This window comes from Salmo salar, chromosome 11 (assembly GCF_965601325.2).
Source record: "Salmo salar chromosome 11, fSalSal1, whole genome shotgun sequence".
NCBI lineage: Eukaryota > Metazoa > Chordata > Actinopteri > Salmoniformes > Salmonidae > Salmo > Salmo salar.
In genome coordinates this window covers 78906779-78923555 of record NC_138301.1, presented here as the reverse complement: position 1 = coordinate 78923555, position 16777 = coordinate 78906779, and the positions used below count along the sequence as shown (strand labels likewise).

Sequence of the window (16777 nt, the reverse complement as noted above, 5' to 3'; positions counted from 1 at the left end):
CGAATACATTGATCTGAGGAGGCAGTTCTGCTATATCCAGTCGGAAAGCGAGGAAGTGTTAGTTCAAGGTTGGGCTCAGTAATCATGACTAGGCATTCTAACCAGACCAGGTATTACTAATACAACCGATGCATACTGTATATAAGATATTGTTATTCATCAAGACAATTAAAATCACTCCTTTGTGTAATGTTAATATTCTAATACTGCAAACAGTGCAACATTGTTTGTTCACAGGACCCAGCGCTTGGAATTATGGAATATTTGTGTTTCAAAATATTTATAGGTTACAAGTCACCAGATTAGGGGATCAAGTGAAGTGTGTAATTATATGAACTGTTAAGTAATCGCACCTAGTTTGTACTCTACTCCGTTTAAAAAAAATTGGTCGGTTTGCCTCAGTATTACGTGTCCTGTGAACAAATGATGCTAGAAACAACCATTTTTTTAAATGAAGAACAATTATTTGGTAAATTGTTCAGAGTTAACATCAAGATCACTTAAAAGACCTACAGCAAAAACTGGCATCACTGATGAGACAAGGGGAGGAAGCATGAGATGACAGGAAAACAAAGGGGATACTGTTGGACACATACATACAGTACATCCACACGGTACAGTAGGAAATAGGAAGACAGGAAAGAAGGAGATGAAATGAATGGGTAGCGATGGAGGATGCTGTCAGCATAGTTGGCATGACATGCTAAATACTGGTTGGAACAGAGGAGGGATCAGGGGAGATGCAAGGAAAAGGCAAAAGCAAGAACTGAAGGGATCTGAACATACAGTATAAACACACTGCAGTCTCTCTGGGCACCTACACTACTTAATGTGTGTTTGACACAACAACAAGAGATAGTCTACTGTAGCTCAAACGTTTGAATGAGTCTAATGTGAGTTTATGGTGGACATTTTAGAACCTAATGTGTGTGGTGGTATTTTGAGGACCTACTCGTCGTTTGTTTGTATGTGTGCAGGTTAATTTGACTATACCCTAACACATCAAGGTTTTCCAGAAATGTATAATTGAAGGTGTCATTACCAAGCATTGTAGATGTTGGCTACACCATGCGGCTTCGAACTTGAGTGGAACTATATGACATTAATCACATTTCCATTTTTGGGCATGAGGCCAGAATAACAGCATAAAGGCTTGATAGATGGGCAGCATATTTAAGGTACATATATAGCGTGCATGTATGTTTATTATTATATAACAAATATGGTATGTTATGGCTGTATGATCCCTTCATTGGCACAAGGAAACTGGCTGGAGTTGTGGGGGGCAGGCTCAAGCTTCTAGTCCTACGTCCGCAAACTAAAGAGAAAGGAACTATCCATACCCATAAATTCAATCCCAAGATGTTCTGCCAATGCAGACACGTGACAAAAAGAAAAGAGAGGTATTTTTCAGATGAGGTGTTATTCAGAACTATATTGCTCACTAAATGTTTCTACAGAGAATGGAATAATGCATTATAACGGACTATTTCACCTTCTAGAATAATTCTATAATTATGCACATCACTTTGCTTGCATTACCAATGCTAATGTCACTACACGGTCAATCAGGCAGGTTTACGGGCACTAGTTAGGGCATTAGTCATTCAATGTTAAACACGACGGCATGTCCTACACCTCTCATGATGTGTGATGATCATGTACTATTTCTATTCCCAACACACACTAATGCAGCTCTACAAAGTCAATTTTGCCGTCATACCAAGTTCTCATTTGCCATTACTCCGATCAACAGCCATGCCTGTTAAATATGTTTAGAGGAATACAAAAATTATATATACAGTATATATACATTGCATTCGGAAAGTATGCAGACCCCTTCACTTTTTTCATATTTTGTTACCTTACAGCCTTATTCTAAAATTGATAGAATTCCAATGCCACTGTTACGTACTGTGATGTACAACCTATTCTTTCTTTGACAATAGGCTACAATTATCATACTGTTATTTTGGTTAATAGCTGTGTTATTGAAGGAGCTGTGATGTGATTATAAAGTTGTGTATAAACTGACGCAATGAGGTAGTATAGGAACAGAAGGCATATTTTTCCCTGAGTAAATCTGACTAATATTCAAACATCTTGTTGGTCCTTAAAAACGATACAAAACATAAACGCATGGCTGTTCTGCACTTGTGAACCCTCAGCTTAGAAGCTCCAAGGCACCTTTCATATGACTGCCCCAGTAACATTGGCTGTCCCCCCTTTGGATAATATTTCCTGATCTTCAAGGACAGGGCTGCGTCCATCCTTTCTCGGCCTATACTACGCACATAGCATCCGTAGCTCATCCTCATCTACAGCATCCCTACTCCTCCTCCGTGGCAGTGAGTGTCTCTTGTTGCATTGCTGGCAGCGTGCCATCCTTGCAGCTCCAGCGGTTCACGGACAGGGTATTTTTCCCTGGCTAGATAAAGGCCGCCGACTGACATAGCCGCGGGAAGAGGTTTGGGGGTGGGGTGTGCTGAGAATTTTTGGTCCGCTAATAAAGTAAAGTCCCAGTGCACTGCTTTTGTGTAAAAAAAAAGTTTTCTGAATAGTACAAGTGGGCCATGATGATTAGAGGAACAGATAGCGACAGCAGCATTCCTTTAATTAGCTCCTCCAATACACTCGCTGTCATCTCAGGGAGACGCAAAATACAACTCCCTCTGTTCCTTTGCTTCCTCCACACTCCGATTACATCTCAATTGGCATCTTTTTTTTGTTCCACCTCGTAGATGAAAGCATGGTTTTATTGCTGCTGTTTTGCGAGGCAATGACGTGTATTCATGGATACTCAACAAAACATTTGAAATGATCAAATAATGTATCTTCCGTCTCTCTCTGTGTTTTCAGAATTTTCCATCAATTTGCAAGTGGCTGAATTTCACCAGAGAAATCATCTGAGCGAGCGAAACAGCGCCTCTCTGTCTCAGTATGGACAAGAGGAATACCTTTATAAGAATGCTGTTCATTGACTATAGCTCAGCCTTCAACACCATAGTACCCTCCAAGCACATCATTAAGCTCGGAGCCCTGGGTCTGAACCCCGCCCTGTGCAACTGGGTCCTGGACTTCCTGATGTTGCCGCCACCAGGTGGTGAAGGTAGGAAACTGAACCTTCACTACGCTGATCCTCAACACATGCGCCCTAAAAGGGTGCGTGCTCACCCCCCTCCTATTCTCCTTGTTCACTCATGACTGCGTGGCCACACACGCCACCAGGGGAGGGGGAGGGTTTAGGGGAGGGTTTGGCCTGCAGGGATGTCCTTGTCCCATCGCGCACTAGTGACTCCTGTGGCGAGCCGGGCGCAGTGCATGCTGACACGGTCGCCAGATGTACAGTGTTTCCTCGACCCATTGGTGCGGCTGGCTTCCGGGTTAAGTGGGCATTGTGTCAAGAAGCAGTGCGGCTTGGCTTGGTTGGGTTGTGTTTCAGAGGACGCACGGATCTCGACCTTCGCATTTCCCGAGTCCGTACAGGAGTTACAGCGATGAGACAAGACTGTAACTACCAATTGGATACCATGAAATTGGGGAGAAAAAGTGGTAAAAAAAAGTTTGCAGATGACACAGCAGTGGTAGGCCTGATTACAAACGTCGAGAGAGCCTACAGGGAGGAGGTGAGGGCCCTGGCAGAGTGGTGCCAGGAAAATAACCTCTTCCTCAACGTCAACAAAATGCAGGAGCTTCAGGAGACAGCAGAGGGAGCACACCCCTATCCACATCGATGGGACCGCAGTGAAGGTGGTGAAAAACTGGCTCCAGGCTCTGTTGCAACTGGCTGCGACCGGGAGACCCATGGGGCGGTGCACAATTGGCCCAGATCTGTCCGGGTTGGGGGGGGGGGTTGGCCAGCAGGGATGTTCTTGTCCCATCGCGCTCTGGTGACTCCTGTGGTGGGCTGGGCGCAATGCATGCTGACACAGTCGCCAGGTGTACAGTGTTTCCTCCGAACACATTTGGTGTCGGGTTAACCTGTTGGGGCTAGGGGGCAGTATTTGCACGGCCAGATAAAAAACGTACCCGATTTCATCTGGTTACTACTCCTGCCCAGTAACTAGAATAATTATTGGCTTTGGATAGAAAACACCCTAAAGTTTCTAAAACTGTTTGAATGGTGTCTGTGAGTATAACAGAACTCATTTGGCAGGCCAAAACCTGAGAAGATTCCTTACAGGAAGTGGCCTGTCTGACAATTTCTTGCCCTCCTTGATCATCTCTAACAAATACAGGGGATCTCTGGCATGATATGACACTTCCTATGGCTCCCATGGGCTCTCAGAAGGCGGGAAAAAGCTGAACGATGTAATTCCATCCCCAGGCTGAAACACATTAGCGCGTTTGGCAAGTGCTCTATCAGAGGGCCATTAGACTGAGGCTCGTGCATGAGGGGATAGCATGCTTTTACTTTCACTCTCTTTGTAATAAAAAATGATTTCCCGGTCGGAACATTATTGCTTTTTTAAGAGAAAAATGGCATAAAAATTGATTTTAAACAGCGGTTGACATGCTTCGAAGTACGGTAATGGAATATTTAGAATTTTTTGGTCACGAAATGCACCATGCTCGTCACCCTTATTTACCCTTTCGGATAGTGTCTTGAACAAACGAACAAAACGCCGCTATTTGGATATAACAATGGATTATTTGGGAACAAACCAACATTTGTTATTGAAGTAGAAGTCCTGGGAGTGCATTCTGACGAAGAACAGCAAAGGTAATAACATTTTTCTTATAGTAAATCTGACTTTGATGAGTGCTAAACTTGCTGGGTGTCTAAATAGCTAGCCCTGTGATGCCGGGCTATCTACTGAGAATATTGCAAAATGTGCTTTCACCGAAAAGCACCTCTATGCATATCGAGTGCATAGAGGAGTTCTGTATCTATAATTCTTAAAATAATTATGTTTTTTGTGAACGTTTATCGTGAGTAATTTAGTAAATTCACCGGCAGTGTTCGGTGGGAATGCTAGTCACATGCTAGTCACATGCTAATGTAAAAAGCTGGTTTTTGATATAAATATGAACTTGATTGAACAAAACATGCATGTATTGTATAACATAATGTCCTAGGGTTGTCATCTGATGAAGATCATCAAAGGTTAGTGCTGCATTTAGCTGTGGTTTGGGTTTATGTGACATTATATGCTAGCTTGAAAAATGGGTGTCTGATTATTTCTGGCTGGGTACTCTGCTGACATAATCTAATGTTTTGCTTCCGTTGTAAAGCCTTTTTGAAATCGGACAGTGTGGTTAGATTAACCTGTTGGGGATAGGGGGCAGTATTGACACGGCTGGATAAAAAACGTACCCGATTTAATCTGGTTACTACTCCTGCCCAGTAACTAGAATATGCATATAATTATTGGCTTTGGATAGAAAACACCCTAAAGTTTCTAAAACTGTTTGAATGGTGTCTGTGAGTATAACAGAACTCATATGGCAGGCAAAAACCTGAGAAGATTTCATGCAGGAAGTGGCCTGTCTGACAAGGTGTCGTTCTTCTTGTCTCTGTTTATTGAAGAGTGAGGATCTTAGCTGTCCCGTGACACTTCCTACAGCTGCCATAGGGTCTCAGAAGGCGGCAAAAAGCTGAATCGTGGCTTTGCAGGCTCTGGCTGAAACAAAGTAGCGCGTTTGGGTAGTGGCTGGTTACAGTACTGTGAGACTCAGGCTCGTGCCCGCGTCGACCGAAAGCTTTGTTTTCTTTCCTCTGTTTAGCTAAATGGACATTCCCGGTCGGAATATTATCGCTTTTTTACGAGAAAAATGGCATAAAAATGGATTTTAAACAGCGGTTCACATGCTTCGAAGTACGGTAATGGAATATTTAGATTTTTTTTGTCACGAATTGTGCCATGCGCACGACCCTTATTTACCCTTTCAGATAGTGTCTTGAATGCACGAACAAAACGCCGCTATTCGGATATAACGATGGATTATTTTGGACCAAACCAACATTTGTTATTGAAGTAGCAGTCCTGGGAGTGCATTCTGACGAAGACAACATAAGGTAATCAAACTTTTGTATTAGTAAATCTGATATTGGTGAGTGCTAAACTTGCCGGGTGGTTTAATAGCTAGCCCGTGATGGCTGGGCTATGTACTTAGAATATTGCAAAATGTGTTTTCACCAAAAAGCTATTTTAAAATCGGACATATCGAGTGCATAGAGGAATTCTGTATCTATAATTCTTAAAATAATTGTTATGCTTTTTGTGAACGTTTATCGTGAGTAATTTAGTAAATTTTTAGCGAATTCCCCAGAGGTTTGCGGGGGGTATGCTAGTTCTGAACGTCACATGCTAATGTAAAAAGCTGGTTTTTGATATAAATATGAACTTGATTGAACAAAACATGCATGTATTGTATAACATAATGTCCTAGGGTTGTCATCTGATGAAGATCATCAAAGGTTAGTGCTGCATTTAGCTGTCTTCTGGGTTTTTGTGACACTATATGTTAGCTTGAAAAATGGGTGACTGATTATTTCTGGCTTGGTACTCTGCTGATATAATCTAATGTTTTGCTTTTGTTGTAAAGCCTTTTTGAAATCGGACAGTGTGGTTAGATTAACGAGAGTCTTGTCTTTAAATAGCTGTAAAATAGTCATATGTTTGAGAAATTGAAGTAATAGGATTTTTAAGGTATTTGAAAATCGCGCCACAGGATTCAACTGGCTGTTACGTAGGTGGGACGAATTCGTCCCGCCTGCCCCATAGAGGTTAATGTGCTTAATTTTAAGAAGTAATTTTGGCCACTTTAGTTGTGATACAAATCTTATCAAAACTACATGAGGTGTGCGACTATGATTAGAAAAAAGCCATTGTTTCTTGCCTTATGCTGGTCATCATTCACAAGTGATAATATATAATTCACAAGTGATAGGCTAATATTGTCACCCATCTGATTATTCTTGATTTAATCTTGTCTTTACATACACTAAATTATGTATGTGTGCAATTTGTTTTGATTTAGAATGGACCATTATCATGCGCCTGTCTCGAAACGGGCAGGGGTTAAAATGCATGTCAACTAAGCACTTAAATAGCAAATGGAGGACGCTTTCTCGTGGTTCATTTTCATGCCAGCCAGGTAGGCTATACTCCTGTTGTAAAGAGAAGCAATGTGTTTAATATTATGAAAGTTGAGAAATCAATGTAGTAGCCTAAGCCTATATAAAGCTGATGGGTTCTTCCTCTTTTTAATAGAAGCCATCACTCTGTTTTCTCACACAGTTGCACAGCTTATAGTAATGTTGCGCAACATGCTAATACTAATGACCATCAGCAGCATCAGAGCTTGGAGAAGCCTAATTACCGTGACTAAACGGTCACATGGAATTTGACTGCCTTCATGACCGCCGGTGTGGCGGTAATACGGTCAACGTAACAGGCCTATGTGTGACTGTTGACTTTTTGTTGTCACAGCATTATTGTATATCATGGTGGTGTATGAACGAATGGGTTAAAGCTGGTTAATACTTTCTCTATTGACATGTCTCTAGACAATTAGAATGTGACAAGAGTCGCTGGTTAAAATTATATTTCATTTATACTCCAGTGGAATGTCTGTAGACCTTCGCTGCGACTGACCGTTTCCTTGTTGCAGACAGATGAAAAAAAGTTCAACTTTGACCCTGTCGCTGCGTCCGTTGTCATGGTTACCTGACCGAGTCAGCAACGAGACAATGCTCAAGTTCTAAAATCCTCATGTAGAATGCCCTACTTTTATTTCATCACACAACTGTAAGCTATTTTCTTTCATTTGCTCACCATTAACTTGTAAATAATGATATTTTTGTGAGTTTATTTTCCTGTAATAATCAATACAAATTTGCTAAAGTTAAGATGTTGTCAGCTATGATATGATAATTATTTGAACTGGCTAGCCAGCTAACGTTAGTTAGCTAGCTAACAAGCTAGAAGCAGACCAAGACATTGTTTAGAGAGTTGCTTTAGTTGCCTGGTTTGCTCGATTGACTTATACTAAATACATTTTTAAATGGATGTGTTTATTGGTGTTAAAATACACCAGTTATGCTATTTTGGACCACCAGGGTGCTGATGTCATGCAGCCTGTTGTTTTTGTGTTTATACTTTTTCAGAATGTCAACGACAAGTTTGATGTCGGACGACAATAGAATGTTCATTATGTCCCTGCGCCAACTGTCTACAGACATGTCAATAAACAAAGTATAAATCGCCCTTTATAGAGCAAACAACTAAATTATCAAAACACAGGTTGTAATATGGCTTTTTAACTGGCTTGGCTTGGCTTCCTCAGTGATTTTACCCACGCACCGCAACTGTTGCCAGGTAACCTATAGTAATTGGGATGTAAGGTGAGTGGGTAAGTCATAGTGATAAAGTGCACTGGGGCCCGTTGCCTGGGCGGCTGCCTCTCTCCCTCTCTTGCCTTTCCATGACATCAAAGAGGTCTCTGTTCAGGTTTTTACAGTGCCTCCATGATCCGCAATGACCCCCACCTACCTCCCATAAGTGTTATTGCTCTTCAGATTATAAAATACATTGCAGGCTTAGGTTGTTTCCTTTCAAAGGCAGTAAGTAGTGATATAGAGCTTTTTTAGTACTGCAAACTACACTGTCCCCTGCCTCCTATTTGAAGGTTCAAGTTTGGAAAATTGAATATACATAAGTTTGAGTGTTTATTTCCCCATCATTCTTCGATTATTGTTCCATTCAATCATGACATAACTAACACAATATCAGTAAACTACAATGAACTGCTTTAAATGTCATCCAACTCAACAAAACAAGGCAAAACAAATGTACATGCGAGAAACAGGTAACGGTGACTAACCCCGATCCGTACACATTTGCGCAACTGCGGCATTTAAACGAGGCTGCAATGAAAACTAATGGGACTGTAGTGACTGTGTTGGCATCAAAGTCCGCGGTGTGAACTAAGTCTCGATTCAGTGTTGATTGACATGGTAATGGACCCATAGTACTGGAGAAAAGTTGAAAAAACTGACCCCGCTGACGCTGTACTTTAAAGTGTGACGTGTCACAACGTAACGTACTGCATGCATTATTCAACTCATTCTGTGCCGTACAGCCTCTTTCCACCATGATAAATGATGAGTGTAAAGTGAATTACTCGTGAGTTCATCAATAGTTAATTCAATCAATTGTTAATTTTTGCGTAATCACTGCGAGCCAATCATGACTCTCAAAAACCGTGACAGCCACAGTTTAATTGTGAAGATAAATTTAGCGCCGCCTGAAAAACCATATTCAAAATCAACACAAACCTTTAAATAGGTATGTAATGACACATTATATCAACTCTTTATAGTGTTATATTTACATTTTAGAGTTGATAAGTTGAACAAATCGGGTGAAAAATGCCGTTTCCCCACACAATATATCTCCCCTTTCACTATGACGCAGTAGCTTTCGCTTCCCCACCGACCATTTTTAAAAAGACGATCATGCAGAGATGAGCAGCATGAAGGTCTCGTCATTGATTTTGCTGGAAAGGGAAGAAATTGTGCTTTACAATAGTATTCATATTACAGTTGACCTGGAAGTATTACGTTATTGGGTCGCAAAATTAAGGTCAAATGTATGGAACATCGCGACGTACAAAAGTGCGTTAGCTACCGTTATGGGGTACATACAACATAAAAAAATTAAGCAACAGGAAGTAGTGCTGATTGAGCATGCTCCAATCACAAGCACAGACAGGAAGAGAAAATAGACGTACTGTAGAAGCTGGCCATTACGTAGTTTTGACAGCGATCACCAGTAAATTCATTTGGACACCTGAGAGGGAAACAAAAAAGTCACAAACAGAAGACAAGGGAGAAGAGACGATGAGTTTACACCAGATCTACAGAAGACCCACGTGCATCGCTGGTGTTGTCAAGGAGACTTATATGTCTTGCAACGATCGCCAGTTCTGTTTGCGAAAACATCTGTACTTGAGAGAAAATTCTCAATCAATGTCTTATTCAACAGGCCTCGAATTTCAGCAAATGTTTGGCTCATGCATTTTGATTCCAGGGAGATGTAATTAAAACTTCTTAGGGCTAGGGTCCTTTTCTCCAAATTTCCGCCTGACTGACATGTCCAAAGTAAACTGACTGTTACTCAGGCCCTGAAGCCAGGATATGCACATAACTGGTACCATTGGAAAGAAAACACGTTGAAGTTTGTAAAAATGTTGAAATAATGTAGGAGACTATAACACAATAGATATGGTAGGAGAAAATCCAAAGATAAACCAAACGGAATTTGGTTTTTTTGAGAGCACATGCTCTTACAATGGAAAGTATAGGGGCATATTGAATTCTAGCTCCCGGGATGCAATTTCTATGGCTTCCACAAGGTGTCAGCAGTCTGTGGAAACAGTTTTAGTACAGGGACACAGTCTTGGAAATGTGTGTATGCACGCGAGATGAAGACAGAACGCACCTGCTAAAATCGCTTTCCTATTGAACATACTTCTTTCCATATGAAATATTATAGTTTGATTACATTTGAGGGTATCTGAGAAGTCAATAAAAATGTATTTTGACTTGTTGAAACAAAGTTTAGGGGTAGATTTTCAGATTCCAATCTCTGCATGTTGAACGAGTGGATTTCTGAAATCGATGGCGCCAACTAAACAGACTTTTTGGGATATAAAGAAGGATTTTATCTAACAACGCTACATGTTATAGCTGGGACCCTTTGGATGACAAATCAGAGGAAGATTTTCAAAAAGTAAGTGAATATTTAATCGCTATTTATGAAACCTGCGCCGGTGGCAAAATATTTTGATGTGGGGCGCCGTCCTCAAACAATCGCATGGCATGCTTTCGCTGTAATGGCTACTGTAAATCGGACAGTGCAGTTAGATTAACAAGAATTTAAGCTTTCAACCGATATTAGACACTTGTATGTACCTAAATGTTTAATATCCATAATTTCTACGATAATTTATTTGAATTGTGCGCCCTCCAGTGTCACCGGAAGTTGTCCTGCAAGCGGGACGCCTTAGCTGTGGACACCATGCCTGAATAATTGTCTGATTATCAACCTCTTTTGATCTATCGAGAAAGGAAATCACGTCAGGATGAGTGTGTATGTGTGTCTATTAGTAATTTGTATGCCGTTCTACTCCACTCCATACACACATACAACAAACTGTCTGGATGTATTGGCCGTCTGGCTCTGGGAGAGACAGTGATTGGAACTTTGGAACAGGTATGAAACACCAGAGAGGACACGTATGGCTGGGTTCACTTGAATGCACAAATATTTTGCATTTATGACTCTCACAGGCACAGTGGCTTGACATCGCTTCCCAATGTATTCCGCTAAGCACCTGGGGGGGCCTGATGTAACATCTACCAGTCTACCAAGTATCGGCACATTAACAACTTAAGTTCTGACAGGGTCTGCTGGGCTCTGACTGTTCAGGTTTCAGCGAATCGGGCTCCACAGGTACTCCTGGCAGACAGGTTATTTTTGTAGATAGAGTTATTTCTGAGGGAGACCGACAGGTTATTTTTCTCCCCTCCCTCCCCTCCAGTGACGGCATGCTGCATCATTTACTGAAAGGAAACAAAAGTTCCCGGAGACAGCAGCATTTTTGCGCTTAGTCACTGAAGTATTTAATACGAAACTCAATCTGTCGGTGGACGGTAAGAGTCTGTCTTATGTATGTATTGGATGGCCCAGACCCAAAGTGTATCCTTGGCAATGTCAAGCCTTGTGTCAGGCACAAAGAGGGAGGAGCTGCAGTGAGCTGCAGTGATCTTTCTTGTCACGCATTTGCTGCTGCAATGGAAGCAATAATACCATGAGGTATCACCACCTCACCATGTCTTTTGAAAACTACTGGATGTTCTAACCACAGATGTAAAGATGTACTATACAAATTGGGAGATGCTGTAGTTAATTAGGCAGAGTTTACAACCTCTGAATGTTTCTAAAGGGTCAATCCACTTTGCTATACAGACCACAGTGTACTTCAATGCCTTAGTAGTCAATCGGTCTGGATAATACATGATTTTACCTCAGATAGATTTTATATGAATGACAATGATGGAGAATGTGGACAGGACCGCAGAGAGGTGGTTCTCTTGTCAAATACAGATGTCAGCAATGTATGCTGTTGCTTCTCATACGAAGCATGTAAAGTGCATGCCAGCTTGTTTGCTGCTCGGGATGATTCGCTACTCATGTGCCTTGAGCTGATTACACAAACTCTCAGAGACTGAAAGTCAGAGGTTCAAGCCACAGGGGGCACTGGGAAAGCACATCAAGCCCCGTCCTGCCTTGGTCTCTCATCGGCTCTATCGCTTGGATCAGGGCTGAACACTCTTGACAACAAGAGTGCGATGCTGGAGCATAAATCAATGTCCTGCTGCAAGAACACGGCTGATCCTGACACCAGCACAATGTCAGCACAGAGTCATGTTCAGTAGGGCATGTGACGGAAAACAATTTAAAACGTTTCGCAACAACAAACTGAAATGACCGTTTCTTATTGGACAAGTCCAGGTAGTCCCTCCAGTCTGTTTAGTTACATTTGGTGCCTAATGAACACGACCCAGCTCTAAGGTTCCAAAGTAAACAATGAAATGGGGAAGAAGACAGAAAGAAAATCTCATAAAGACAACATAGCCCCAGATTTGGGGTTTGTTTTTTAGAAATGGAGCGCAGCGGTTGGGCTGTGGCAATGAAAGGAGCAGGCATTAGTAATGTAGGGAGGCAGAGGAGCATGTGGATAGGGACCTCCACCTGCTCTGCTCTCCATGCTCTCCCTGTTGCTTAGCCCAGTTAGTGTCATGCAAAGCATCCATTAGAACATCCATCCAGCTCCCCTACGGCTGCCCAAAAAGACGTTTCAAAGTGCAGAGGCTATTTGTACACCGCTATGATGTCTTGTGCATTCCTTCTTTAATCTTTGCTCAGGTCTTTGGATTGTTTAATGATTTACTCTAAAAACATTCAGCTGACACCTTTACTTTACTGTAAAAAGACTTTGCACTTTCCTCTAAACCTGGCACAGTTTGGGCCTAAAAAGCTCTGGTGCCACTTTAGCAGGCATAAATGGGGCTAGACAATTCAGCATTCTAAAAGATCATGACTTCAAACATGATAGATAGTAAATGTTATGACTGCATCTACTGTATCAGCATGTGCTACTTTTTGACATGTACAATATAGCAAAGTAGTGTTCTGAAGTCGGCACCGGCAAAATTCTATAATGATACATCATGTGGGAGCACAGTTAAATATACTGCTCAAAAAAATAAAGGGAACACTTAAACAACACAATGTAACTCCAAGTCAATCACACTTCTGTGAAATCAAACTGTCCACTTAGGAAGCAACACTGATTGACAATACATTTCACATGCTGTTGTGCAAATGGAATAGACAACAGGTGGAAATTATAGGCAATTAGCAAGACACCCCCAATAAAGGAGTGGTTCTGCAGGTGGTAAGCACAGACCACTTCTCATTTCCTATGCTTCGTGGCTGATGTTTTGGTCACTTTTGAATGCTGGCGGTGCTTTCACTCTAGTGGAAGCATGAGACAGAGTCTACAACCCACACAAGTGGCTCAGGTAGTGCAGCTCATCCAGGATGGCACATCAATGTGAGCTGTGGCAAGAAGGTTTGCTGTGTCTGTCAGCGTAGTGTCCAGAGCATGGAGGCTCTACCAGGAGACAGGCCAGTACATCAGGAGACGTGGAGGAGGCCGTAGGAGGGCAACAACCCAGCAGCAGAACCGCTACCGCCGCCTTTGTGCAAGGAGGAGCACTGCCAGAGCCCTGCAAAATGACCTCCAGCAGACCACAAATGTGCATGTGTCTGCTCAAACGGTCAGAAACAGACTCCATGAGGGTGGTATGAGGGCCCGACGTCCACAGGTGGGGGTTGTGCTTACAGCCCAACACCGTGCAGGACGTTAGGCATTTGCCAGAGAACACCAAGATTGGCAAATTCGCAACTGGCGCCCTGTGATCTTCACAGATGAAAGCAGGTTCACACTGAGCACATGTGACAGACGTGACAGTCTGGAGACGCTGTGGAGAACGTTCTGCTGCCTGCAACATCCTCCAGCATGACCGGTTTGGCGGTGGGTCAGTCATGGTGTGGGGTGGCATTTCTTTGGGGGGGCCGCACAGCCCTCCATGTGCTCGCCAGAGGTAGCCTGACTGCCATTAGGTACCGAGATGAGATCCTCAGACCCCTTGTGAGACCATATGCTGGTGCGGTTGGCCCTGGGTTCCTCCTAATGCAAGACAATGCTAGACCTCATGTGGCTGGAGTGTGTCAGCAGTTCCTGCAAGAGGAAGGCATTGATGCTATGGACTGGCCAGCCCGTTCCCCAGACCTGAATCCAATTGAGCACATCTGGGACATCATGTCTCGCTCCATCCACCAACGCCACGTTGCACCACAGACTGTCCAGGAGTTGGCGGATGCTTTAGTCCAGGTCTGGGAGGAGATCCCTCAGGAGACCATCCGCCACCTCATCAGGAGCATGCCCAGGCGTTGTAGGGAGGTCATACAGGCACGTGGAGGCCACACACACTACTGAGCCTCATTTTGACTTGTTTTAAGGACATTACATCAAAGTTGGATCACCCTGTAGTGTGGTTTTCAACTTTAAATTTGAGTGTGACTCCAAATCCAGACCTCCATGGGTTGATAAATTGGATTTCCATTGATTATTTTTGTGTGATTTTGTTGTCAGCACATTCAACTATGTAAAGAAAAAAAGTATTTAATAAGATTATTTCATTCATTCAGATCTAGGATGTGTTATTTTAGTGTTCCCTTTATTTTTTTGAGCAGTGTATTTAGAAATAGCAGCTATAAGCCATCAAGAATTGTATTAAACATCAAGTCAAACATAGTCTGCATAGTATCCAGTGTGTGGTGTGGATGGTGTTGTGTTTCATCATGTCCTACCTGCAGAGGAACTTGGACCTGCCAGGGGTGATGTCCAGGGTGAAGCACTCCCCTCCGTTTACGCAGTAGTTTTTCTGGCTGTCACTACAGCGCGTCATGTGGCTGGAGGTCTTCACCACAGCGGTGGTGCTGGTGGCAGCTGCAGGAAAATACCAGGGATTAGCAGGAAATGCAGGAAATGGATCCAGTCATCCCAGTAGAACCCTGAGGAGTGTTCAGCTGAACGCTAGTGCTTAGAGCAAAGCAACTGTGGCCTCTCTGTGCGCTCAGTGTACATCCATGATTTATACCCGTGCCCTTACAGCGGAACACAAAATTAATGGCAAGAGATATAGTAAACCAAACCCACAAAGCAAGATTTGCTTATTGATTACAGCTATCCATGACAGTAAATATATCAATAAAATGCTTTATCGCGCATATGCCTTTACAACATAAAGATGTACATATATCTTTACAATAAATAAAAGACACCTCGAGGTATAGCGATCATTTCAACAACTGAAATATGAATGTGCTATTCCAGAGCTCAATTGTGTGAGAGAAGTCCTGAAACAATGATGAAAGACATTCCATCCTACTAGCCTACACTTGCTTTAAATTAGAAAAATGCTACAATAAAACAGCACGGAGAGACATTAAGAGCAGTGATATAACTCAAATATTAATAAAACCTTTACAACTACTTGCTGTCTAAATAATTACTTCAAACCTAAAATCAATTAAGAATGGTTATCTTATCTTCAATGAACCAGCATTGGAGCAGTGATGTTTTTGAAACGTCTCAAGACGTGGAGACGCATTTCCCCTTTTCTGCCCATTGGAGCAGCTCAGACCAGTGCCGTCCAGTGAATCAATAGGCTGGAGCTCTAAGCACTCTGTCTGCTGGAGGTCTCTACAGCCTCTCCCCACAGCCTGTCCTCCCCAGTCTGCACTGTGTGAAAGCCCATAAACATTTTAAAATCAGCACTTTTCCCCCCCTAACCCTCTATCTCATCCGGACGTCACTTCTGGCATCAGAAGTCTTTGCGCATCGGAAATACAATGGATGCAACTGCCGGCCGAAAAGACGCCAGAGCTCGATGACTAGGGGGTTGAATGAGTTATCTTGCAAAACAAATATGCAAAGAGTAATCAAGACACCTGCCAGAGCGAGATTGTGTTTGTATCAAACAGGCATACTTCCTGGCATGGATGAACGCTCTAGTCGGTTTGACAGTGATTAGGGCAAAAAAACATCCCGTCTTGGGCCGTGAACCACCCACCGGGCCATCTCAGGCTCAGAGCACCACAAGGGCAGGAGGAATATACTTTCACATACAACATTTTGGCTTAAGACCACATTTTGGTCCTGACTAATTCCAGCTGGACGAGGTGAGCATTGCTGCATCTTTTCCTCCTTTTTAAAAACCTATCCCCCCCACCCCGATATTTTACTCCCTCATTTCCCATTTGCAATGGTAAGAGGATCGTGACCCGGATGCCCATGTGACTGGTTTAGGCCTCATTGACGATTCCGTTTGATTCCGACGTAGTGCCGTGCCTGTGTCTCCTTCCTGACAGACAATCGAGTTAACTGATAGATTATTGTTGAGATGACGCAATGATTTCATAGGTCACAGACACCATCAGGTTACTTTTTGTACTGAGAGACATTACCTTTTGACTAAATGCAATTCAATCTCTAGGGGCCATACTGTTGTTTCCCAGTAAACAGCCAACACTGGTTGAATAATTGACAATGTGTCACGGTTGTCGTAAGGAGAAGCGGACCCAAGTGCAGCGTGTGTGTCGTTCCACATTTTATTTACACTGTGAAACTATGC

At 42.7% G+C, this 16777-nt stretch overlaps 1 protein-coding gene across 1 annotated transcript in view; it reads right to left on the bottom strand.

The window, feature by feature from the left end:
• Nucleotides 1-14909: 14909 nt before the first annotated feature.
• Nucleotides 14910-16777, bottom strand: part of LOC145850273 (uncharacterized) — a 64373-nt gene continuing 62505 nt past the window's right edge. The window contains exon 2 of the mRNA XM_082958060.1: nucleotides 14910-15090. Within this exon, the coding sequence (XP_082814186.1) occupies nucleotides 14948-15090 (143 nt within the window). The 3' untranslated portion in view covers nucleotides 14910-14947. The remainder of the gene's footprint in view (nucleotides 15091-16777) is intronic.